This window comes from Gymnoscopelus microlampas, assembly GCF_963454915.1.
Source record: "Gymnoscopelus microlampas genome assembly, chromosome: 4".
NCBI classification, from domain to species: domain Eukaryota; kingdom Metazoa; phylum Chordata; class Actinopteri; order Myctophiformes; family Myctophidae; genus Gymnoscopelus; species Gymnoscopelus microlampas.
The window spans coordinates 17,270,799-17,297,905 of NC_139941.1; the positions used below are offsets into that span (position 1 = coordinate 17,270,799).

Here is a 27,107-nt window from a genome sequence, read left to right on the forward strand (position 1 = left end):
GTTTTTGAACATTGGAACATAAATTAAATTTAAAAAAAATGTTGGTTTGCCTTTTAGGCTTCGTAAAGATCTTACATGACAAATAACCTAAATATCGTATCGTATGATATGTGTATATTATGTAGATAATCTAGATATCTTACATTTTTTCCTATCCTCAACGTGTTTCTCTTTGCTGTTAGATTTATTTTTCTCCTTGCTCTCCCTGTAGGGTTTTATTTTATTTATATGACCATTTATTTATACATTTTATTTTGTAACTCCTGCCACGTTTTCTGGTTTTCCGCCTTTCCTCCCAGATTGAAGAGGAGCTGGTTTCCCTTCAGAAGGAGCGGACGGACCGCATCAAGCACCTGCTGGAGCGCCAGGAGCGGGAGATGGACACCTTCGACATGGAGAGCATGCGTCTGGGCTTCTGCAACCTCGGGGCTCTGGACTTTTCCAAGGACGACTACAGATGAGGGGGGTACCCGCCCGGTGCCGCCATCTTGTCTGCCTCAATCCCCCCCCCTCCCCCCCACCGCTGCCTCTCCTCTCCCTTTACCCATGTTGAGCCGACCCGACAGGGTCGGGCGTTCAGCTACTGATGTCCCGAAGCTTGATTTAAAACTTGGTCGCGCACCGGTGTCGAAAATAGCAGACCGACAAGCTCATACCGCGACGCGACGTGAGCTTGTAGGCCTGCTAGTTTTTTATCAGCGCGCGACACCGCCACATGATGGAGTATAAGTTAAGCCTCACTCAAAAAGACACAGACGCAAAAAAAAACACACACACACAGACACACACACAAAAAAAGGACTCGCTTCCAAGTTGTCCTGTGTTGCCGGAGCGTTTTCAGCCAGCAACAGGTTGTAGAGACCACCGACACCATCACCCCTACTGTCACCAATCCCTGCCCCTCCTCTCGTTGGTGTCACACGAAAAAAAAGAACCCAATGCTGGATAACTTGTAGTTGTCATGTTTTTGTAAGAATTATGATAACCTTGTCACAGTGTTCGCTGTTTCTTGTGCAATGATCACACTTTTGGCGTGACTAAAAGTGGAAAACGGGAGAGAGAGAGAGAGAGAGAGAAAAGTGGCGGTTCCACGAGTGAAATCGATCAGAGACTGTGCTTTTGTAAGAGTTAATTTGTCTCTCGAGCCATGCAAAAAAATTATAATAAAAATAAATAAATAAAGAATTTCAAGCGCAAAACTATTACTCCTTCCGCAGCCATTCATTGGCGCTGCTTCTTTCGCCACTTTTCTGGTACTTTAATTCATCAGGAAATTTTTACAGCAAATTTCAATAATTTGATACTTTGAAAGAAAAAAATGTCGTGATGTACATAATGGTACGCTTCTAATAAATGTGACTCTTTTAAGTGAATTTGATTACTGACTCGGGCACTGAGGGGGGTGCTTCATGGTACATTGTGTATCGCAACCGGTTCTCTGCGTAGGGTTCGGGGTCCAGCAGGGGTCCAAAAGCACCCTTGCGGGTCCGTTGAATGAACACTGAGGATTTTACAGAGTAGATTGGGGTTCCAGTATAGTTAATTAAGTTCAGTGATTCTTAACCTTTTTCATTTCAAGTACCCCCAGGTTGATCTGCATCAGGCCACGGACCTCCTACCATTTTTATCTCTGGGACACCAATCTACACGGTAGAATATCGTGTTAATTTGAGAGTGTACAAAAGGAACCAAACGTGGTTCCGTTCTTATGCTCTCTGAGTTGCAGACCCCGCATATGGTCCATATGGATCACTTGGTGGTCCCCGGACCCCCGACGTTGAGAAGCAGTGCTTTATCGTACTGATTTCTCTGCACACTGGCAGCCAATGTGAATACTACCACGTGTACTCTAACTCCCAGCTAGCACAAAGGGCTTTGTCGGGGGGGGTGGGTTGGGGGGTGGGCTTGTATTTTGTGTATAGAAGGATTTATGGAGAGCTTTTACTTATTTTCGTATTGTATTTTAACTGTTACTCAAATCAGATTTTTTAAAAAGCAATTCTTTTCTCTGCCCCCTCCTCTTAGAGCATTTCAAATTCAGCAATCTGTCATTGGAATCTATTTGAAAATCACATTTTCTTTTTCTGATTTCTTATTTTTTCTTCTCTCTTTTTGGCTTTAACCACAACTCTCAAGCTGTGTATTTTCTTATCAACCAGATCAGTATGATGCTTTATTATTGCATGCACTTTAATTTCTTTTCCAGGTTAAAAGAAAGCATGGAATCTGTCAGAGCTTTTAATTATATTTGTAAATAAAGTGCTCATCACACAAACTATGCAGTGCATCCTTGTTATTAAAGCCCATGCATTCCACATTATTTTGCCTTTGTTTACAGTGGAAGTAATAATTCATTACTCTGATCAGGATGTCTGTATCTGAACCAAGTCCTACCATCCTGAACCAAGTGAGATCGTATAAATAATCATGATCACATATTGCAATAACGAGTATTGTCCAGAAAAATCTAATCCATTTTGTCCAATCAGCAAGAATGCAATCACTGATACTTTGAACAAAACTGGAAAAGTACTGGCCAATTTGTTTGTGAGTTGTTTGAAAACCAGTGTGCCGTGTGGCTCCCAAGACTAATACCGTACTTTCTCAGGCTATACAAACATTCGATTGATGACCTTTTTTATCATTTGGACTGGCTCCGAAAATATTCCACGAACATTTACACAGCGTAAGACAACATGGTCATAAAAGAGCAGAATAGACTGACAGCTGATTTGTACAAGACTGATAGAAATTCTACTTTACGTGGCCTCAGTTGATCTGAAAGTGCAACCATCAGAAACAAACTGAACACATTTTGATCTACATAGGAGGCAGTGGTGGAAAGTAACTAAGTACATTTACTCAAGTACTGTACTTGAAAAAAAAAGAGTGCTTGAATGACGCTGAATCTCAGAGCAAAATCTTTACTCAAGTAAGATTTTGCATCCAGGACTCTATACTTGTAACAGAGTATTTCTACATTGTGGTATTGCTTTTTTTTACTTGGGTAAAAAGTACTTCTAGCACCACTGATGGGAGTTCAGGAAGGAAAATGTCTCCGCTCCCAAAAAAGAATATAAAAGCATGACTGAATTATCCATGAATCTACCAGAGAATACTCAAGGCAAATGTTTCATCTGTCAACAAGCTGAAGCTAAATCATAAGTGGAACTTTCAGCATGACTGACCCAAAACATGCAGGCAAATCCACTAGAATGAATGGCTGTAAAAGCAGGAATGGAGGCTTTTATGCAATGGCCAAGTCAGAAGGAATGCTGTGGCAGGACTTGAAGCATTGTGAGCTTTTGTGAGTGACGCATTGTGAGCTTTAATTTTTTTCCAAAAGATTTTTATACATTTTGAATACAGGACTTTTGTATTGTGATTTTAGTGTGATAAATTAGCGAGTACTTCTTCCACCACTTGTTTCCTTGTACCTGCAGGGCTCAGCTGGGCTTCAGCCCTGGAGGGCCAGCCTGTGTACCTTCCCCTCCATCGCTGTGGGGCAAAAAACATTTCAACCTTTTATGTTTTTTCATAAATGAATGACCTACTTAGTCATACAACATTGTCACGTAAAAGTAACAAAAAATAGCAGATCTACAAGCTCACAACGCATCGTGGCGCGTTGGAATAGTCAAAGTATTTATTTTTTACATTTTGGAAGTGAATTTGAAAGTGATTAAGTGAAAAGTCCAATGAAAAGTATTAATAAGAGCTTGTGATTACATTGGATGTATTGGAATCACAGGTTCTTTTTTACATTTACTGAAAAGTGCTAAGCCTGAATTCTAGCTGCTTTTTCCTTATGGATCCGTCCAGTGTTTTCAGGAGGACGGGTCTTAGCTGGCAAGGATTAGTTACATTATTGAGCATCATTCTGCGCTAGCTCCTTTAAGTGTGACAATACAGTGCAACTGTTACGGCCTTACAGGGCCACAGTTTGTATTTTTAAGTGCTCCATGGTGATTGGAGAGTAGAGTGGCAGTGGATATTGGGACACACCCAGGCCTAATTCGTGTCAGATCCTGTGTCTAGGTGAGACATGACCTTTGACACGATCTAAATGCCTCAATAAAAAAAGAGCATGGAGACATTTTATTCATAAAAAAAGGTTATATAGTGCTGCTTTAAGGCGGATAAGTAGGGGTCATATCAGTTTGTTTTGGGAGGTCTGAAGCTTAGTTTTGAATGACATTGAGATGTTGGAGAACCAAGGGGTGCAAGCAGAATCACAATGGCATTGAATGAGGGCTCCAACTGATATCACTTTTGTTGACAAAAGAGGAAATCTGGCCCATAACTCTTGTTCTTTGATTGACTTTCTTTATCACTTTTGATCCCATTTTTTCACCTGTCAGTTTGTCGTCAAGAATACAGCCCAAATAGGTAACCTATTCTTTGCTTGAGATTACTATATCGTCAACATCATTAAGGTCTTATCCTCATATCAACATAATGTCAGAACATTTTTGGTCAGACTTAATGTCTGCTATATTATAGCTGATAAAATGTACAATTATACTTGGAAGTTGTTTCAAATTTCAGCACACAGCCAAAGAAAGTTTTGAAGTGGGAAAATAAACTTGGATTATGTCAACGTTCAGAAATGTATGTTGCAACACAGAGCAAGTCTAACCTTTGGCCGATCAATTACCTTGACAACGGATTTGAATCAGGGAGACCACTCATGCAAGTAATTGTTTGATGGAAAACCTTTCTGTACGTGTCATGTCCTTCCAGTTGCAACAAAATCATAGACAAGACCTTAAAACATTCCATCTTTGCTTTTTGTCTCTCCACCTGGTTGTGAGTGAATGAATGAATGAATGAATATGATCCTGCTACATGATCCAACTCTGGACAACACTGAACATCCCCCAATTGGAATTGTAAGTCACTTGTGACGGTTGTGTGTTATGGCTTCTCCTTGTGGCTGGTGCTGGCCATCCGGCTGTGGATCTGACTTTCTCCATCATTCAGTCAACTGTCTGGCCCTCCTGGATGAGTCCAGAGTTGTCCTTAGGAGGCCTGACCACTCCCCCCATCTGTAGCCGGGGCCCCGCCTTCAGCTGACCCGGCCCCTCCCATTGAACCAAACGCCCCTCCCATTGAACCAAGCGCCCCAGACACCAGCTGTTGCACCTGTGGGTTGTTCATCAAAGAGGACACCTGTGGGTTGTTCATCAAAGAGGACACCTGTGGGTTGCTCATCAAAGAGGATGCCATGTTCCTCAACTCAAGGTTGTTCAATAAACCAGAAAAGTCCATCCCACCCATTCCGGCGGCGGGGCTCGGGGTCTGCACTTTCCGCTCTGCGATCGTCAGATTGGATTTGTACGTCTCGTTATTGGGGTCCAGCTCCAAAGCTTTCTTGTAGAATTGCAGTGCCTCTGCGTGCTTGTTTAGACTGGTCAGAGCCGTGCCCATCCTGCCATAGGCCTTGCAGTACTTAGGGTTGATCCTGATGGCTGCTTCACAGTCCTGCACAGCTGCAACATGGTTGCCCAGTTTGCTGTGGGCTGCAGCCCTGTTACCGTAGTACACCGCATTCCGAGGGCTGAGGGCAATGGCCTTGGAGTAGGACTCTACAGCCGCTGAGAAATTCTCCTGTTGCATCTGAGCATTTCCGTTCGTTTTGAGTTGCTCTGCTTCTTCTATCTGTTGGGGGGTGGGGGGCTCTGGTGTTGTGTCTGCCCTGACCTGGGGAGGGGCTGGGAGCTTGGATACGGCAGAGGAAAAGATTTCCGGCAACGTTTGCGAGACAGCGAAGCTCTGGTCGTCAGCAGAAACTGCAAAGGCTGTTTCCAAACATTGCACAGCCACTTCTAAACCCTCCTGGGAATCGGCAGACAGTTTCCCAGAACTGAGCTGGTCATTGAAAAACTGTATGATGGAGAAGACGAGTTGCTTTGTGTTGTCTGTCATTGTGATGGAGGATCGTTATAATATCTTTATCTTCGGTGTATGGTTTAAAGTGTTGTTGATATGACTGGGTTTGGATTTGCCAACTAGCTTCAGTATGTTGTTTAAATACACAGTCTGAGCACATGACTCATGATGACGTCACGTATAATGACGTCATCATGAGGCATGATGACGTCATTATACGTCTAATACGTCATTATATTGTCCAAATCAGCTTTGTTTGTGTTTGTTTACAGGCTAAAAGAGTGACTTTGAGAGCTGTTTTGCCGTACAATGTAAGTCAATAAGGCACATTATTTTGAATGATCAATTTTTAATCAAGGGAGCAACCATTTTGTATTTCTTTCTTCTTCTTGCCCTTTAATTCATGCAGGTTCTGTCAGGTCTGTACGCTGTAGTCTGTACACAGCAGCGCTCTCCGTGGTGCTGAAACTATGGAACTATCCATGGTTCCACAAAGGGCGCTGGCGGGGTGCCAGCAGGAAGATAAATTGGAGCAGTTTGCTCTTATGTTCAGGTCTCTATGTAAGAGTCTACTCAGAACAACGTTGCTATGTCTTTTAGTGATTTGCTGTCGGTGATTTATTGACTGTACAATGACATGTCTTCTCTTTGACAGAATGGGCAGCACAGTTTTGTAAGAACATGTAAGACTGAACTTCTTTTTTCTTCTTTTATATATTCCTTCAGTCACTGAAGTTAGAATAAAGTTAGAATGAAGCTCCCTCCAATGGATTGATTGTGAGGGGACATCGGCTTTCAGTATCACTGTACTGGTATGAATCTACGGTACGCTATGAGCCATCATATTTATCCTTTAAGCTATATTGATTTCAACAACAAGTATTATTACACTTGGGGGTGAGTTCCACAGATGTGGGGGTTCGTCCAACATGAAGACCGAGTATAAAATGCTCTTTCACAATATGACACACCTGACAAATCTGAGTAAGTAGCTTTGGGAACCAATGGTTCCCAAGCCACGTGTTTGCTGTTTTGTGCTCAAGCAGACGCTTGCTATTATATCATCAGCAAGTCTAGGCTCCACCAACTGATGAAACAAATCCAAGGATTAGAATGGTGTCTGCATTCACAAGCAGCTCTGTGTCCTTGCAATCAAAGAAAACAGTGAAGTTCAATTCAACAACAAGAACAATAGTCTCTTTCCCCAGATGGTCAGCATTTAGACATCCAACAAAATGTGCTATTGACTGAGACGGTGGGTACCGGCCCAGAGGGTCTTATCAGTGAGCTGGCACACTGAGTGTCTTATGAAGGACATGTGGTGTTATGACAAGTTCATTAAACCGCCTGTGCCTGTTACTGGCCTTCGCTGCCGCGGGAGTGGCATCCAATGGCATGAGCTGTTAAAGCCATACCATACCATACACAGATGCTAGAAAGAAGGCACTGAGGCTCATCATGGGGAAGGTGGTGATTGGCCATGCCATTGACAATGACTTGAAGGCCCTGGGCTATTTTCACCCCAGTGTTCAGAGACACCTCCCCTATCCCTCTGCTCAACCAGAAGGCTGCATGCATGGCTTTGATGACAAGGACTGTGCCTCACTTAAGAGATTCCCCAAGGGGTGATGGAGGTAAAGGAGAGGGAGAAGACATTGGAGGAGAGCGAGAAGGAGATTAGGTGGAGATAAACCAGATAAAGATGTCAGTGAGATCAATAGCTAAAGACAACGGTCTTTGTCTTCAAACACCACCTTACCATTGTTAAACTCTCTCCCTTTTCATATCTATCTATCCATATCCATCTATCCATATCCTTCCGTCCGTCCGACCCACTGTGTGGTGCATACACTTGTGACGTCACTCACGCCCATATATGGAGATACCCAAACATGTCCCAAGTTGGTGCATCTTACATGACTGCCATCAAGACTGGCCTCCAAGTACAGTACTCTGATATCGGATACCGCACTTTAGTACTATGACAATGGGTAGTGGGGTGCACATCTATGTTCTATAAAATCTATTGTCTTTCTATACATGAATTCCAGGAATCTGTGTGCGTGATCAGAATGGTTGAAACACACTTGCCCCTATATGGAGATACCAGAACCCTCCCAAGTTGGTGCATCACTAGTATACAGCATGTGAGAGATGAGGTATAACTTCAACCATACGTTGACATTCAAATCACTAATATGTCGTCTCTGTCGGGTGGAAACCTCATTATGTCCAAAACTGTTACTTTTCAGGATTCAAAGCAGTTTCGAGCTTGTGGATCTGCTACTTATGATGCTTTTGTGTGACGCATGTAGCATGATCGAGAAGGGCATTCATTTACAAAAAAAAACAAAAAGTTACAATATGGAGATAAGAGGTTTCTGCCCGACAGCAACGATGTGAGAGCTATGAAGGGGGTTATTGTACAACAATGACTGTCTCATTATAATTATGTTGCTTATTATTACACAGCTACTGTACTTGAGAGCGAAATCAATAATTGTTCATGAGGCATTGATTTAAACATGATTTCATTAGCTGACACGCTTTTGCTTACATGGCAACATGAACGGAGACAGAACACCAGCCTCTTAAGCGCCAGGTTCACACTGAGCACCATGACTATAACTATATCGTTCACCATTGTATTTCTTTTATAGTTGGTGCTCTGTGTGAACGGCCCTTAACAGGCTGGTGTTCTGTCTCCGTTCATGTTGCCATGTAAGCAGAAGCGTGTAAGCTAATGAAATCATGTTTAAATCAATGCCTCATGTACAATTATTGATTTTGCTCCTATAAGATCAGCAGTCTGTTATCAGGAAGAAAACAGACTGCAGACTGACCTGGTTGACCTGAGAGCTCGTGAAAGCATGTTCTTGGTGGCTGAGAGGGAAAGAGGGTGAGAGGATCATTGTTCATGTTGATCAGAGTTCTATACTGCTCTATACTGGATCATACAGTAGTGGTTCTCAAACGTTTTCATGTCAAGTGCAACTTAAATATTGGTGATTGTATTTGGCTGCAGACCCCCATCTAACAAGAGTTTGTGCCAGGGAAGGGACCCCATAAGAGGTTTTCCAGATTTTTCACAATTTGTCAGAAATGGTAAAAAATCACACTGCGTTGTGAGCTTGTAGATCTGCTATTTTTGAATAGCCGAAGGTTAAAATAGCGTTAAAGGGGTTCAACTGATTTTGATGATATATTGATCAATTTAGCTGGGGACCCCCTGGAACCCCATCAAGGACCCCTAGTTTGAGAACCAGTTGGCATACAGTCCTACTCTAAGCCCAAAAATCAAAGTACTAAATAAATGCAGGCCATTATATTATATCAAAATAGGATAAAGTTGTAACAAGTAGCCTACTGTAGGCTACTACATTTTTTTTTAACTATGAAGGTTGCTGTTCCTCACCTTTAAGCATATTGAAGTTAGCTGTTGAATTCAATAAAGAATTCTTCACATTTGAATAGTTGACCAAGCTGAAAATTCTTACGTGTCATCACCACTAGGTGGCAAATGACAGTATAGTAGGCCTACCCTCTGACACATTTTAATGGCGTAGCCTAGTTCACCCAATAAATGACTTGTTGCATCCCTAAACCAATAACTTGATGACCGGGTCATCGGTCTTAGTCTCCTAGAGACCAGTGGTCCTTGAGGGGGTTCCAGGTGGTCCCCAGCTAAATGATGGAGAGTTGATAACCAAATGGACCCTTATTAGATGTTTAACTCTTGAGAGTGTAAAATGAAACAAAATGGTCCATTTGGTTCCATGTTACGCTCTCGGAGTTAAATTATTGCTAAACATCTGCATTACTTAATTTACAAGAAAGCTACACAATTAGAGAATGTAGAAGAATTGTTATTTTGAACGTTTGTCTTTTGAGTGAATACTTTATTATCAGTTTGCAAAAAAAAAAAAAAAAGCACAGAAAAGTACAGTTCAATACAAAGTCTGCTAAGAGGATTTTAAACCCAAGAAAGTCTATGGCTTGTTTCTATTGGGGGTCCTTTGTACTCAATTCATAGAAACCTGTTATCTCTCCTATGGTACCAATATCAATACAGCATGGAATTGAGGACAAAATCTCATCAGACAACAAAATATTCTACGTCTTGGGTCTGATAGTCTAAATCTCATCAAATGGTGGTCTGTGGATCAAATGCAGAATAAATAATGAATCTTGATATGAAAATGGTTGAAAATCACTGTCCTAGACTACCGGAGACTCTGCCGGTCATCAAATTATTGGCTTAGGGATGCGACAAAAAGCAAAAGTATCTCCATGATTTCAATGCTTCATGGGGTGTGTAATCGATAGAAAATTAGTCTTTTTTGGAACTACTCCTTTAAGCTCTGTCCTACACGTTGAGTTGGGGTGTGCATAGTTGGGTTGCAGCACCCTCTGGTGGAAAGGTGTGCACAGCGTCAGTGATGGACAGGACAAACCCCTGTAAACTCACAGTGCTTCTTTCCTATTGGTTGGCTCCAAGTCAAAGTCACCATGCAGGGTGTCATATTGCAAAACAAGAACAGATCTATAGGCTTACAACGTTTTTTGAGGAAAAAACAAAACAAGCATCAGAGATGTAATTTGTGTCACAACAGTAGTTTCAAAACAGTCAAGCAAGCAATTTCTCAATTCTCTGTTTTTTCGCCTCATTTACAATGTGTTCTGCTTTGTTATGTGCATCTGAGTTGTTGTGGGCACACACTTTTTTCCTAATAGACATCAGCATAGCAGATCTTGCTCTTCCATTGTGCGTGATTTCGTAGTTAGTCCATTCTGTTGACAATCGTGAACCTTGGGTTCTCAAGACGGAGAAATCTGTAATGGATGAGCACACTTTGCAGCCCAACTTCCCATCTTTAAAATCGAGCCACGGGTAGTTGCCTTTTCTTTCTTTCCACATCTTGTCTGACCATAGGTCAGGGAATGGTGAAGATGTACTGGAATCAGGTTCAACAATTCCATCTCCCTGATGAAGAAAAAAAAAAAAAAAAGAGAAAAAAACATCAGAACACATTCCCAGCATATGAAAGACAATGAGACTAATTGTCTCTATAGGGATGGAATGCAACAAATGTCATGGCAATCACATTCACACACAGGTTTGGTGTGAACAGTGCTCTGCCTCAGAGTCAGACCACCGTTCACACCAAACCTGAGGGGAGGGAGCTCTGTATAAATGGTAAATGGTGCATTTATACGGTGCATTTATACAGTGCTTTTACTGCTTTATCCAAAGCGCTTCACATAGATTGTGCATTACATTCACCCATTCACACTCACACACCAATGGCGGAGGAAACCAAGCAATAAGTGGTTCAGCGTCTTGCTCAGGGACACTTCGACACTAACTCTGGAGGAGCCCGAGATCGAACTGGGAACCTTGCATTTTCCAGTTCACTCTACTGGTTCACTCTACCCCTGAGCCACTGCCGCCCCTCTGTATGTCTGTAGACACTCCGTCAGAGACCCAGTAAAATACTTATTCTGTTAAGACATAATTTAAGAATAATGGTAGGCCTACTTACATAATTTCTCTCATTCAGTGGTGGTGGGAGTGGCAGCTGTTGTGCATCCACTGGCTGTAGCACTGCCGGTGTACTTTTAGTAGGCGTAGCGGTTTCATCTCCCTGCTGAATACAAACAAAACAAAATAGAGACAGAGAAAACATCAGAACATATTCTCATAAGTCATTACTGCATGATTTTGTATCTTGTTTGCAAATTCAGGTTAAAGACTTCCAGCAGATTTAAGCAGCATATGAACAGAGAAAGGCAGGGCCTAGGACTAGGTCAAACACAAGAGAATATGAAAGACAATGCTTAATTGCCTTTAGGGACACATTTCATTCACATGTTTTTGTGTGAATGGTCCTACTGTATCTGCTGAACCTCAAGAGTACAACCCACTCCCTCAGCAACCTCATGCATAGACCACCCTACACAGTAAAATACGTATTCTGATAAGACCTTATTTAACAATAATGTTACTTTCCTGTTTGAGTTTCTTCAAATCATCATTTCTCTCATTCAGAGGTGGTGGTAGCTGCTGTGTATCCACTGGCAATGGTGTAGCAGGTGTAGCAGGCGTAGCAGTTTGTTCTCCCTGCTGAAAAAACAAAACAAAAGAGAGAGGGAAAATATTAGAACACATACCATTAGTTACCATTAGTCATTACTGCATGATTTTGTATCGTTTGCTAATTCAGCAGATTTAAGCAGCATGTGATTGTGAACAGCAAGGCCTATGTCAAAGCAAGGCTTTCATGGTTTTGCAACCACATATAGCCAACACTACACAGTAAATTAACAACACTGAATCATCATTGTTGTAGTATCTTTATCTTATTATTCCTATGTGATTGCGTGGCAAATACATTTTCCTTTGGACTTGTTATGATAGCAGAAGAATAGGCTATAGGCTATCTGCATTTGTCAGTATTTGATTAATCAATGAATCACATTGAATTCAAATATGATTATTTCTTGCTGATGGACTCAGTAAACACTTATTTGTCATGTCTCATGAATCACGATTATTTTCAATAGAAACAAACAGGCAAACAGCCTAGTTTAGTCAATCTGGACAATTAGGTCTATGTAAAAGTGCTGGACAGTTACTTGCCTTCCTGTTGGAATTATTTCGTGGTGGGAGTGGCAGCTGGGCGTCCACTGCTGTCACTGCTGCTGGTTTAGGTCTAGGAGGCGTACGCGTAGCAAAACTAAAAAGTTTGCTTTGATCGAGTATCCTCCTCTTGGACGGTGGCTGAGGCATCCTTGCATTGCATGCAGGTAGGATACTGCAGCAGTACTGTCTGTCTGTCTGCTACCAAAATGCTCTTTTTATACAGTGTATGTGAGGACGTATTTGAACACACCTGACGAGTTGAGCTATTGTTATGCAAAGTAGCCAGGTGGGTAGGCTACTCAAAACACATCGCGATGCATTTTGAGCTCGTAGATCGGCTATGTTTTCAATGTTTTTGAATCCACAAAAGTAACAGTTTTGGACGAATTCAATGAGTTGTAGGTGTGAGGCCAAGCACTAGCCTGGCCAGTTTGTTTTGGGATGCCTGAAGCCTTGTTTTTTAAAGCCTTTGTGGCGCTATGGTACAATGAGGTGCATGCATCAAAGTGACATTGGATGAGAGCTCCTGCTAGTCCTCAGTGTTTCCCTAATGTCCAGCAAGGAGATCCTGTACAAAATCTTTTTCTTTGGTTGACTTTTTTGATTACTTTAGTTGCCATTTTCCACTGGAAAGAGTTTCCTCTAAAATACAACCCAGGTAGGTAATTTATTAATAGTGTCACCCGTTTGTCTGTGAAGCCATTGGCCTAGCAGAGGGTTATTCGTGATTTATGAAATTGTAATGCTATATTGTGTTTTAATATGCCTGTTATTTTTCTTGTCTTGTCATGTTGTGGTCACTGTGTCTTAAACATCCAGAAACAGTACAGAAATATTTTTTCTCCAACAAGTAAAGCAGAGTTTCAATCAACATAGGCTACGTTGCATTAGATTCACTAACAGTAATACAAAATAAAAAGAGTGGAAAAGAGCTAGGCTAACTAAAATAACATGTTAGGGTGGAAATGTATGAGTTGGATAATGCAGGTGCATTAGTGATTTCACGTTTGGCCATCATCAAACTTTAATGTGAGGTTGTAGTGATTGTAGTTCACACAGCTAGTCTTTATTATCAACAAGGTAGGCGCCAACACGCCTGTTTCGATCTTGATATTCAATGCTAGTGTAAAATATGTCAATTAGTATTACTCATATCAACCAAAAGTAATAATAATTCAGCCATTATACTTTCACCGCCATTATGTAGAACTGAGCGATAGACCGTAGTAATTATGTGTACAATGTATTCAGGCGTATTGTCGGACAGCTCGGTTCGCGGGGGGGTCCTGGCAGTTGTAGGCGCTGTTCCAAGCGAGCCTGCAAAACACAAATAAAGATTGTTTATTTTGCGTTTGTTTACATTCTGCACGACGCTATGGCCTCAACGTTATTGTCGCCCATGGTGGATTATTACAACGACGAGGAAGAGCTGGACAGCGTGGATGAGGAGGACGATCGCAGCTTCAGGGGAAGAGACTCAGAAGAAGGTAAAAAAAAAAAAAACACGAACAAAACTGGCTGACAATCGGGCTCAGTCTACTTGCTGGACATGGAATGGAAACCACAATGTAAACTTATGAATGCAATAAAAGGTCTTGCTGACTTAAGAGTCTCTGGGAGGTTTTAGAGGTAATAATAATAATAAATTCAACACGTCCGCCGCCCCCACACATCATTACATCCTAATTCAATAGTGTTTAACGCGCTATAAACGGTGTCGGCTACAACTAACACTCCGTTAGCAAAAACCCGCTGAACAACAACACCAACGTCTAGACAAACTTTACGGCTCATTTATATAATACGCAATTTATTGTTTTCATTTTCTCAGTTGGAAAGTACGTCATTTGTGTTCAATCTCGCGACTTGAGTAATAAATGACCGACGAAAAGCCTGACCTCTCGCGTGGCTATAAATAAATGTGTCGTTTTAATTTCAAGTCAATTTTTTTAATTAAACAAAATGTATAGAAAAATAAAATGGAGAAAAAAGTTGTACCAAAAAAAAAACAGATCTACAAGTTAAACAGTGCGACGCGTTGTTAGCATATATATCGATCTGTTCTTTTTATGTTCAGTTTTTTTTTTTTTTGGCTAACCACATAGTTGCTTATCGTTCGTTCCCAGCGGGGGGAGAGGATCGCACGCACGACCTACTCGCACGAGCACCTCTGACAAACACACACACACACACACACACACACACACACACACACACACACACACACACACACACACACAGGAGGACACAGAGTACACTACACACACACCCAGAGGACCGCAACCGAAACCACCTCGCGTCCCGTCACCACGGTGTCCGTTCCGTCTGTCCAATGTCAGTCGATCTGCCTGTCTTGTCCTTTTAAACCACCACTATGACTGAGTGAGACACAGACACAACAGGAGGATGACATGACAGACCTGCGAGGAGGTTGGTGTAGTTCTAGTTAGTTAGACAGACAACTACTACTATCCAATCTTGTGAGGGTTTTCTTTCCACGGATCAGATCAGATCTGGATCAGATTAAACCTTTTTTTTTTTAGCTCATCGATCATGTTAAACACGACGACCTGCGGTCGTCGTGTTTAACATGATCAATGAGCTAAAGAAAAGGTTTCAATGCGAGGCTAACTTGGAGCTAACACTTATCAACGGGGACGGACGCTAGGCTCAGCTGGCTGGTCACCCAAAAAGCTGCTGTGTCAGCTTTGTGTCTGCCTGCTGGGGCCTTTAATAACGTGTAGCGTTTCTTCTTGTTTGTCGTGTTTTTTTAGGTTGTTATTCTAAAGATAAACGTGGCTGATTGCAAACTTGGCCGGTGAGTTTGGTTGTCGCGTTCCCCCCTGTTGGCGTCAGACCGACTCGCATCGCTTCCTTTGCACTCTTCGCCCTCTCCTCGCTTGATGGTTAACATGCTAACGTTAGCACGGGAGTTGCTGTAGTGGGAGAGGACTGTCTCTCTGTCTGGGACACGGAAGAGTTGGGAGAGAGGCTTTCACTTTAATCCCACCGACCGACCGACCGACCCACCCGGCGTCCCATGCGGCAAACGGCTTTTTGACATCCCACGCGGGGAAGTGGGGACTGGGCAGGGCCGTTGTGCTTTGCTGTAAGGCAAAGGTCCGATCTGTTTGCTTTAGAAGGTTCGGTGCTGTTCACTCGGAGTGATGATGTATGATGATGATAGTGGTCTGGGGATGTGTCTGTCATCTTACGTGGATCATCATGGACTGTCAGATGAAACGGTGCCATTCGCTCGCCGCCGGTGCCACGCACGTTGTGGGGAATCCACGCAGTTCTGTCGTCTTCTCCTTCAACTTCATCTCATAACGTTGGGGCTTGCCGTGTTGGCAAGTCTTGTTAAGCCTCATTTACCGCCGTCGGGCTCAGTAAATGACAGATCTACAAACTGTCGGACTCAGTAAATGGCAGATCTACAAGCTGTCAGGGTTACTAAATACCAGATCTACAAGCTGTCGGGCTCAGTAAATAGCAGATCTACAAGTTGTCAGGCTCAGTAAATAGCAGATCTACTGTAGACTCAGTAAGTTCCATGCATGCTGTGTGCAGTTGGCACCCTGGCATCATAGTTTATGAGCTGACTGCAAGATCTGCTGGGACAGAAATGCAAAAGAACCTGATTGGAGTGTGTGTGTGTGTCTCTGATATCTGTCTCTGTTTGACATCTGTCTTGCTTCTTTCCAGACACCGAGGATGCCAGTGAAACAGACCCGGCCAAGCATGACGAGGATGACTATGTGGAAATCAAAGAGCAGTAAGTGTCTTTGTCATTAAGTGATGCAGACGACCTATTCTTAATCATATTCATATAACTGCCAAAATAAAGGCACGACTCAGGAAATTAGACATCCATACTTTATTGAAAGCTGGTTTCTTGGCACTGTTTGAGCATGAATTGCATTTTCCTGGTGAGGTCTACCCCACCGCTTTGAGTCCAAAGTAAATGCCATTAAATGCAAAACCATTCTGAGGCTTTGCTTTAATCATAACTTGAGATAGTTCTGAGGATGACAGTGCCTCCATCTGCAGACTAAATCCACTAAATGGTTTTAACGAGTATGATGAAAACCCAACCCATATGCCACTCAATAGAAGATGTCATGGAATATTCTGAAACTGCACCTGACAGAGTGTTTTATTTTGGGCAATGTAAAATGATTGAAGTGAATAGAAAATGATTTAGTATGAGAAAGGTCTGACTGTTTTGTTAGCGTTGCAGACAGTGAATGAGTGTGTGTTACGCTCTTTGATCGATGTTTGTTGCAGGATGTACCAAGACAAACTGGCCTCTTTGAAAAGACAGTTGCAGCAATTACAAGAAGGTAAAGCAAGAAGCATTTCTGTTTTGTTTTGCACTCACAATGATTCATTAAGAGATTAGTGATTTTCAAGAATGGATCCAGTGGATAGTGCTGTGCTTTTGCAGCAACATCTTCTACCAGTTAACGCAGATGTGATCTGGGAATTCACCAGACAATAACGGCAGTTTAATAAAAGGTCATTTTGTTTCAGGCACACTACAAGAGTATCAGAAGAGAATGAAGAAGTTGGACCAGCAGTACAAAGAGAGGCTCCGCAATGCGGGTAGGTTTCAGTAACACTGAGAGAACGCTTGGTTTTACACACGCATACAATGTTGATCTCCTTTTTGAACTGCAGCAAGCTGATGTTTTGTTAACAGAGACAGTCATACCGTTTTCCTCTCTGTCTCCACAGATTTGTTTCTCCAGCTTGAGGTAAGCATGGTTGATGTCGCTGACTGCTGCAGTTTATGGCACTTGACATTTCACAATTGGAATTGCGACTTGTAAGGTGAACACACCTCAGCTAGTCTCTTCAGTTCCGATCTCTTTGCGCTCTCCCACTCCTCCTCCCCCCTTTCTCTTCTGCAGACGGAGCAGGTGGAGAGGAACTACATCAAAGAGAAGAAAGCGGCTGTGAAGGAGTTTGATGACAAGAAGGTTGAGCTGAAGGAGAACTTAATCGCTGAGCTGGAGGAGAAGAAGAAGATGATCGAGAATGAGAAATTAACGATGGAGCTGACTGGAGGTATGGGGCAACCAGAGGGGACAAGTCAGGGGACTAGTCGTGGGTGGATGTTGAGATGGGAACACGTTTATATGTCCACCATTAGTGTGAGAGGTTTCCCTTGGTTTTTCTTACAAAGGATGGAGAGGAAATTGTGTTAAGGGCTTTAACTCTGAAGGCCTTGTAATTAGTAAATATACTCCTGTTTTTAGAATGGGTAGCTTATGGATGCACAGGGATGATTCATTCAGCGCTGTGGTTGAATCTCTCGAGTAGCAAGGCAATGAAGGCACTTGAAGCAATGATGACCGACCAGTCTGAATGTTCACTATTTATTCAGCACGAAATACATTTACAACATCGCTTCTAGGTCTAATCTAGCAAGCGCGGAAGCCATAAGCTGGCTCTCCTTTAGTTCCAGGCAGCTTATATACCCTTATTCTTTCCCTATCAAGGCAGACAGAATCAGATCTATTCTTACCAACAAGGTGTTTTAATCATATGAGCATCCTGCGTCCAGCCTCAGCATCCATGTTGTTATAATCCTAATATGTCCTCCTCACCTTTAGTGACCAGTTCAAACAAGTGTCCAGTAGCTGGTCAGTGTCACCCTGCCAGATATCATGTGTCATCATGTTGCATTACTCTTAATATAGCAGTTCAAGCAGACCGTGATGAAGCAATACTAACTAGTCTCTAGTCTGTCTGACCAATAAACATATGTCTGAGAATTTACTCAAATACATACACACAATGTACAATTATGTATCTTGCATATTACCATATAGTATAGAAATGTCATAACAGTGTCAACTTACCGTAGAAGCCAGCCATCGTCCAGTCTGAAGTCTGTTCAGAATAAGTCTGTTCAGAATCTGCTGCTTTGTCTCAGAATAAATGAGTCATCATGGGTTGGGCCAGAGCATCGAGTGGCTAAATTTGTCAGAATCATATTCACATGGTCACAAATGTGGATGTTTTACAGAATGAAAATGCTTTGGTTAAATAAAGTATACATGTTCTGAGTTGGTGCCATTAGTGCCATATGAGTGCAGAAGCACTCGGTTGCAGCCATTATATTTGGGAAACCAGATGTTGCTCCAAACTGCATTTTGATGTTGGCCAGTTCCCCATAAGATAACTTAATTTTCCATTAAATCTGCATGAAATGGAAATGTGCCTTTGGCACTCAAAACAAACGGTAAAAACACAGCTAAAATGCATAAATGCATATAATTCAATACTCATAAAATACATTTCAGTTGAAGCAATATTCATGGTCCCTGTTTAGAATGCCCACAACAGAGTGACCATTGTCACTTTGGTGCTGAATGTTGGTTATGCAGTGATGTACTGTGTTGTGTGTTCAGTAATTTAGCTTTGGTTGGATCTTGTATTCTAATCTCTTATCACTTACTGGTAGCATAGAACTGTGGTCTGGCTACTCGTCTAGGCCTATGTTTATGATTCTTCTAGCTCCCATGTGTTTGTTTTGTTAATCGTTCTGGCACTGACCACAAATAAGTTCCGTAGCTCTGGAAGTTCCTTATGACAAGGTATTAGAAGGCTGTGTAAGTTGATTTGAAATAAATTGTTACGGTACATTAGAACATTTGGCTTTATTTCACTACTTAGCCATCTGCATTGGCAATTCCTATTGTCAGTAAAATGTGCATATGTATGGGTCACAGTTAACTGTAGACACAAATGGCAAAGTTTGCGTGGGAAGTGCCATAGGCATCATTCAAGCCCCTTTTGCGTAAACAACATTTACAAAAGAGGCGTCAGATCTTTTCAGTGTCTGTACGCCTGCATGTGCTAGAGTGACAGTGGGTTTGTGTATTTTGTCTGTGATCACAAACGGAACGGCAAGCTAAGATTTTGAATCTTGAAGCCCCCCCCTTCCCCAGGGCCTGTTTCCCAGACAGTATCTGTCTCCGCAGCAACACGATCAGTACACCAAGCCCTTCTCAGTCCCAACAGCAATGCTGTTTTCACCACTGCCAGTGGAGCTACTCTATAGGACAAATATGAGGGTGGAATCTTAAAAAGAACCACTTTGAAAGTTGTCCACCTACTGTAACATCTGTGACTGCATCCCCAAGGAAAACATACTAAACCCAGGTCTGGATGGAGAAGTGTTATACTCCCATCATTCAGAAGGTTATGCTGTTCACAAGAGCTTCCAACCACTGCCTGCTACAATTTCCTCCTCCTTATGCCAGAAATCCTACTGGGTGATAATGGTGATATCAGTAACTTAAAAGTGTTATCAAGATATTTGGGGACCAAGAGTCAATATTCGAAATGTCCTCGATATTGTCACATTTTCTTTAAAGTTATGTATTTATACACCAAAGATGTCCTACGTGTTTTATATATGTCTGTCTTTACTGAAAAGGGCCCTGGAAAAATGTACCGTTACACTGTTGAAACATACTACGTTAAAAATGCTCAATCTCAAGAAAGAAATATTAACATCTTCTAGTGAAGTATTATCATATTGGAGAAATGTAAATTCTTTAGTGGTAATTTAACTCTCAGGGTGTACAATGTTTAAAAAAAAATCCCTTCCTCACGTCTCTTATTGCTTTGATGTGTCTGAATGTGCAGATTCCATGGAGGTGAAGCCCATCATGACGAGGAAGCTGAGGAGGCGACCCAACGACCCAGTCCCCATTCCAGACAAACGAAGAAAACCTGCACCTGATATCCTTCACATACTCAAACCACTTCTGCTTATAAGTGCTGTCGTCGGGCAGAAACCTGGTTCCATAAATGAATGCCCTACTTCGTCATACCACAGTGTCACACAAAAGTAGCCAAAATAGCCAATCGACAAGGTCACAACGAGCTTGTAGATGGGCTATTTTTGAAACATTTTAAATTGAAAGTGGTTAAGTCTTTCTGTGGGTTTTATAAAGTATTTAACCGATGAATAGTATTAACGAGAGCTTGTGGCTAAATAATAATCACATTGGATCCATTGGAACACAGGTTCACAGGTTTTGTTTTCCAATTCCTGAAAGGTAACAGTTTTGAAGGTTTCTGCTCGACAGCGACTTTATGTACATCCTGCATTTCGTCACTGTCGGGCAGAAACCTCTTATCCATGTTTTAACGTTCGTAAATTAAAGCCCTACTTGATCATACTACAGCGTCGCACAAAAGTATCGAAAGTAGTACGATTTATGTTTTGTTGTCTGTAGATGATCCGTGCAGGTAGATATATTCTAATATGTGCCCCATGTTGCTTTCCCTAACTGACCTTACCCCAGTTAAATTACTTGCTAACAGATGATCAGATCACAGAAGATCTAAGAACACTGAATAATAATAAGGTAACGTAATTTTTTTTTTAAATACTGAAACATATGTTGGCCCCGGTCAAAGCATTTTTAAAATTTCTCATTACATAACATGTTTTGTAAATGTTTCTACACATTCTCTTCACAGCTGAAGTCACCAAAGCGTCCAGGTATGTCAGGATTAAAGTCATAGAATTTTGTTGACCATAAAAAATTCACATACCATATAATTTAAGAGTTTGAGCATTTTGTGTCATTCTCAACTGATTTGAAATAAGGGCTCGTTTTGTTTTCTCAAATGCTAACAGATATATGACCCAAAAAAAAACCTTTCCACCATAAGAAAAACATTAAAAGCCATTAGAAACACTGAAATTCAATCAATTTGCACGCAAAAGAAATGTATTTTTGTATTCACTGTTGTAGTTGATGTTGCACCCAGTGCAGCATACCAGTTCTAATACCCCAACCAGGTACAGGTGGTATGTTGCACTGGGTGGGTGTGCTATCATTTTCCAAATCTAACCCTCAATACTGAAATCAAGTAATTTTAAGGCAAAAACTAGTGGTAGGTGGAGATTAATACTGTGGTTGTGATAAATTTGGCGGGGGGGTCTAGGGGTCCTCCCCCAGAAACGCTTTAACCCATATAGACCGGGAACCCCTATACGTAACCATACCTTTCAATCCGGGGACTCCTTTTGGGGTTGTTGTTGCTATGTACAATATAGCAACATAAATATTTATTCAAAAATTGCAAAATATTTCAGGCTTAGAAAATTTAGGTCAGGATTTAGATGCCGTTTTTAGAATCGGCCTCAGGTCTAAATGGGGTGCATTTTAACAGGGAGTTTGATACTTTTATCCGGCTTTGCTAGCATGGGAATATAATGGGTAAATGTTTTAATTTCATCCAAACAAACTAAACAGATACATTGATTTGATGACTGGAGCAATTAAAGACCATCTTTACTAATAACCACTCATTAATATGTGTTTACGATTGCATGTAATGAACTAGAATGTTTCACTTAGGTATCAAATGGAGTATAATGTGTCATAATAAGGGAGTAGTGACAGTAGGAGTCAGTGTAACAGCCTGTGTGGAGATGGTGACTCCTATTGGTCATATGGTGCACCTTGACTGATGTGTGCACCATATGCATCCTATTCAATATCCACATTGATTTCCATAGAAGTCTGATAACTAAGACAGACTGCATCACAAATTATTCTAAATTGTCAAATCCCTTTAATCACTCACCTCAGCTCTCGCTCACTCGTAGAACAGATCTACAAGCGTTTTTTGCTTGAAGATCTGTTCTTTTTGCACACGCATCAATCCAAAGGTCCATCCCCCTTTTAACTGCCTGCTCTTGGCAGGCGCAGCGCAGTAGCAATCAATGGACAGACGCAGAGGAGTTCTAAATAATTAGACATCGGTCGAATTTAGTTAATAAAAACTAACTTTATAAACTTTACCGGAGCGAGAAAAGTCCAGGGTACACCCGACGGCTAACATTTTCGATGTGTAGAAAATAGAACATTAGTTAACTTAAGATCTATGTTGTTGATCCTCCTGTTGGCGATGTCTGGGGATATACTGTAATGATCAATGAAATGACACGTGCGTAAATGCGCGCAGCGTCCCTCACACTTCACATTACTGAATCTTTCTGTATTTTTTTAAAATTATCTTTTAAGTGAAAATAAACAAACAAACACAAGAGACGCGCGCACACACGCACCTATCATTTCTGTTTTTCACTACAGTTAACGGGTGGGGCTACTTCAGATACAATAATTGAATTCACTTAATCGCTCAAATAACGGCAGAAGTGGATGTCTCCGTAGTGCATGAGTTGACGCAGTTTTCCACTTGAGGGTGATTTGACGGCGTGAGAAATACGGTGGGTGCGTGTGAAGAGGGTCATTTGCGTGTGTCACGCTCATTGCGTGAGAGTTGGCAGCTCTGGTCACGCATCTCTCAGCATAACGAATTGAGCATTATTCAGCATGCTTTGAGCAATTGATTTACTACTCAGTTTCACTTACCCATTGTAAACTAGATTTAACACCCTCTTTCCTCTGCCAGTTTCCCCCACATCCCCAGAGCACCTCCCCACCACTCCCATGGAGAGCCCCTCCCAGCGCTATGAGGCCCGCATCGAGGAGGGGAAACTTTACTACGACAAAAGATGGTACTTTGACCTTTTTCACCCCGAGTCAGCCCATGTACCGTATCTCCCACATCACCTAGACCAGTGGTTCTCAAACGTTTTCGTGCTAAGGACCGCTAAATCGATATGTATTTGTCCACGGACCCCCCATCTGAAAATGTTTTGTGCCAGGGACCCCCAGAAGAGAAGATTTGTGTTTCAAAAATAGCAGATGTACAAGCTTTGAGCTTGTATATCTGCTGTTTTTGAATAGCCAACGTATAAATGGATAAAGTGTTTAAAATGATTGTGATGCTGTATTTACACATTTTGCTGGGGACCCCCTGGGCCCCCCCAAAGGACCACTAGGGGTCCCTGGACGGACCCCACTTTGAGAACCAATGACCTAGGCCGCAGATGTGTTCTGGGACTGTAATACTGTACAAAACCACTAGATGGCCACATAGCCACACTCATATCACTTCAAGTACTTGATGGTTTGATGGTTGGTGGGTTCTTTAGATGTTTTAAACCACTTTTAATTGTACATCTTTTCAGAGTATTATGTAGTGTGCAGAAAGGGATATTAGTGTACTTAAGAGCTACTGAATAGAGAAGGGAAAATGTAATAGTTTAACAGTGTCTGAATTGTGTACAGTGCTGCAGTCTGCTACGGTAGAGACCTCATGACAATATATTTTTTTGGTGCAGCCCATGCTCCAGCTTGAGAGCAGAGCACTGCATCTGAACAATGCACTGACAAATACTGTTAATTACCCCCCCTCCCTTATTTATTTTTTAAAGAGGAACTTAAAAGGGGGTGTAAGTGTGTTAAAAGTATGTTTTTGTTCAAATAAGTGTTAAATGGCTCCATATTCCCATAGCAATCATTGCTGAAGTGTGGTTGTTCAGTGAACGTCTCTCCAGCTTTTTAGTAAATTGAAAATAACTTTTCAGGCCGGAACACCAATTGTATCCAATCAGAGAGAGACGTCCTCATACAGGATACAAGATAAACGAGTGGAATTGGAAGCGGACTCTATAAATTGAAACTAGATGAGGGGAATGTCTGGAAGAACTGCCTCTTTGTGGAGTTCTCTCTCTCTCCAGATGATTGGATAAAATGTGTATCTTGATCAGATTTTTTTTTTTCTGTTTTACTAAACAGTTGGAGAGACGGTGAGACGCCTGTTAACTGGACAAACACTATAACAATGATTGCCATCAAAAAATAGAGCTATTCAACACTCAAAATATACATTAAGACCGGGAAAGCATCTGTGTAATAGCGTTGGCTATTCAAAAATAGCAGATATACAAGCTCACGGTGTGTCACTTCGTGCTGCCCTGCGAGCTTGTACATCAGCTATTTTTGAACATTTAAAAAAAATCTTAGGTGTTTACATTTTTTTGAATAATTTTGAATTAGAAAAACGTTTGAGAACTACTGATTTAGAATGGCATTTGTAGAATCGGCCTCGGTGCTTACTGGGTTAATATCACGTACACCCCCTTTAACCAGTGCCTAGTCACCTGCAATCGGAGGCAAGTACCCGTAAGGAACTGCTGGAAGAAATTGCCTCATTATCCCACCTCATTATCATTAATGATCAAATGCTGTGGTTGTCGGTGTCAACCCTGGAGGCTGGGCTACTCCTCCCTGTGACAGTTAGGTGCTGTTAAAAAAAAAAAGTGAAGTGTGTTTGTTTTGACACAACTGTCAGATTATCTATGTTAGAGCTGTCTCAGGAGGATTGAGAATTATTCATCTGGGTACAATTATGTAGCATGTGAAGTCAAACCATTCACTGACTGCACACGGAGCCTCTCCGCTCACTGCCTTCCTCATAACGAATCCATAATCAATTCTGTGTTTGTTTGTGTGGGGACAGGTACCACAAGAGCCAGGCTATCTACCTAGAGTCCAAGGACAACACCAAGATCAGCTGTGTCATCAGCTCGGTGGGCACCAACGAGGTGGGCTTCAGCTCAGAGTCGCTGTTAAGCATGCAATGTTAGATTGGATCAGAACGTCATCATATGATATTCTGATTGTACGTATTATGTACATCTGTTTGGCTCGGGATTAGCGGGGGGTTGGTGACACACAGTGCATGTACTCAAGTACTGTACTTAACAACAATTTTGAGGTACTTTACTGGAGTATTTCAAATTTTCCGTACTTTTACTTCTACTGCAAATATTGTACTTTTTACTCTACTACAATTATTTGAAAACCCAAGTTACTAGTAACTTTGTTGATTTGATTATTACAAAACCACTTCAGACCTATATATATATATATATATATATATATATATATATATATATATATATATATATATATATATATATATATATATATATATATATATATATATATATATATATATATATATATATATATATATATATATATATATATATATATATATATATATATACACACATTTTTTTGAAAATAGCCGATCTACAAGCTCACAATGTGCCGCTTTGCGATGTGTTGTGAGCTTGTAGAATTGCTATTTTCAAAGGATTTTTATACATTTGAAAACTTGTGAAATGGGACCTTCTGCATAATGACTACTTTTGCTACTGTAAGTACATTTTACTTAAGTAAAAAATGTGAGTACTTCCATCACTGGAAGAGAGACATGTCGGAGTGTAACCGAGTGGTGCCCTTTTGGAAAGCGAAAATGACGTTTTCACTTTACGCAGTGTCCAACAATCCACCACCCCGGGTATGGTAGGAGGAACAACAACAACAGCGTTCCAATGCCCTAACCATGATCTGGCAAGCTGTAGCCTGGTCTACAGTGAGACGTTTTGGCTGTAGAACGCATGCTATCATTACCATAGTGAGGTATTTTCTCCATTTTAAGATTTTTGCTCTTTTTTTCTTTTCCTCTCCTCAGATTTGGGTGAGGAAGACGAGCGACAGCACAAAGATGAGGATCTACCTGGGACAGCTACAGAGGGGAGCGTTCGTCATCCGCCGACGGTCGGCCGCGTGAAACACAACCTCTCCCACTTCTATCTGTTCACTCATCCATCCATCCTTCCATCCACCCATCCGCTCCGCAAACCGGCACTTTTCGGTCGATATTGACGTGCAGTCCGTCATTCCTACCCCCACCCAGACTCTTTCACGCCCAAGGATGTCTCTTCAGCTCTTTCTTACCCGTTGTATCAGCCAATTAGGATCAGCAATCCGGGGGGAGGGGGGATTCTCACTACCTGTCCCTCTTATTTTTTTTCCTTTCTCCTTTTTTACATAATTTACATATATCCTGTTCACAATCCTGTTCAAAGTCATGGTATCAACAGCCTCAGTCTATTCTCCTTGGGCAGACATTCTTCTAGCATGTCATGACGGTTTCCTCTTGTCTTCTTATTTCTCACGGACGCATAATGTTATTTTCTGAAGCACAACTACTCTGCAGTTGTCCAGGGGAAGCCATGTCACTTCAGCTGTGTTTTTTTTATTCTCAAGAATAAAAATGTAAATATGAAGCAATAATAGTATTGCTGCTGTTATTGCCTTGTTTTTCTAAGCTAGCATCTGATGCTGTGGATATGTGGTTGATTTATATATAGAGCCTGGCTGGGAGCTTGTTCATCTGTTCACTGAAAGGTTTTAGTCTACTTTGTTGTAGAAAATGTTGGAAAGTAGAATACTTTGTGCCGTCATCATGGAGGTTACATTTCATTCAGTTTTCTGTTTTTTTTTGTTTTGTACAATATTGTGTTTTGAGAATCCAGTGCATCAGACATATGGTTTCTTTTTGGAAAAAAATAAATGTATATGGATTTCTTAACGTTCTAATTTTGAATCTTTATTGTCACGTTATTATTGGGTGGGGGGAGAGTAGATCTTTATTGATCCTGCAGGGGAAATTCAGTTTGTGCTTCACCCAGCTGTAAGCTTACTTTGGTGCATCTCACAAAAGTGTTCCAGTTTCAGTCACCTTCCTGTCTAATGCAGGGATTCCCCAAACTTTTGAAATACATATTTATTTAGACCTATTCAGTAGTGAAAATAGCTGATGTACAAGC

At 41.5% G+C, this 27,107-nt stretch overlaps 3 protein-coding genes across 5 annotated transcripts in view; 2 read left to right on the plus strand and 1 right to left on the minus strand.

The window, feature by feature from the left end:
• The window catches only part of taok3a (TAO kinase 3a), a 95,374-nt gene extending 93,083 nt beyond the window's left edge, over nucleotides 1–2,291 (plus strand). For both annotated transcript variants that reach the window (XM_084054042.1, XM_084054043.1), the window contains exon 21: nucleotides 300–2,291. In XM_084054042.1, coding sequence (XP_083910168.1) covers nucleotides 300–461 — 162 coding nt within the window. In that variant the 3' untranslated portion in view covers nucleotides 462–2,291. The remainder of the gene's footprint in view (nucleotides 1–299) is intronic.
• A 2,731-nt stretch (nucleotides 2,292–5,022) lies between these two features.
• On the minus strand, nucleotides 5,023–5,928 carry LOC311043979 (small glutamine-rich tetratricopeptide repeat-containing protein alpha-like; the record flags this gene model as incomplete). The annotated part of the gene is made up of 1 exon (XM_084055402.1): nucleotides 5,023–5,928. The coding sequence occupies one exon, from the start codon at nucleotides 5,926–5,928 to the stop codon at nucleotides 5,023–5,025; it is 906 nt and encodes a 301-aa protein (XP_083911528.1).
• A 7,835-nt stretch (nucleotides 5,929–13,763) lies between these two features.
• Nucleotides 13,764–26,873, plus strand: suds3 (SDS3 homolog, SIN3A corepressor complex component). 2 transcript variants are annotated; one of them, XM_084054045.1, is made up of 12 exons: nucleotides 13,764–14,022; nucleotides 16,241–16,310; nucleotides 16,823–16,878; nucleotides 17,069–17,140; nucleotides 17,273–17,292; nucleotides 17,449–17,605; nucleotides 20,198–20,293; nucleotides 20,858–20,925; nucleotides 21,041–21,062; nucleotides 22,988–23,093; nucleotides 24,944–25,028; nucleotides 25,967–26,873. In XM_084054045.1, exons 1-12 carry the CDS (start codon nucleotides 13,911–13,913, stop codon nucleotides 26,063–26,065), a joined length of 963 nt encoding a protein of 320 aa, XP_083910171.1. In that variant the 5' UTR covers nucleotides 13,764–13,910; the 3' UTR covers nucleotides 26,066–26,873. The 2 variants fall into 2 exon arrangements, with proteins under 2 accessions (XP_083910171.1, XP_083910172.1); XM_084054046.1 differs by lacking the exon at nucleotides 13,764–14,022 and adding an exon at nucleotides 14,765–14,965.
• Nucleotides 26,874–27,107: the final 234 nt, after the last annotated feature.

Excerpts from the sequence above, each read along its gene's own strand:
- suds3 (XM_084054045.1), top strand. The coding sequence starts at position 13,911 with ATGGCCTCAACGTTATTGTCGCCCATGGTGGATTATTACAACGACGAG. Across the intron at positions 17,606-20,197 it reads AACGATGGAGCTGACTGGAG|ATTCCATGGAGGTGAAGCCC; the intron begins GTATGGGGCAAC and ends CTGAATGTGCAG. Across the intron at positions 20,926-21,040 it reads GAACACTGAATAATAATAAG|CTGAAGTCACCAAAGCGTCC; the intron begins GTAACGTAATTT and ends TTCTCTTCACAG.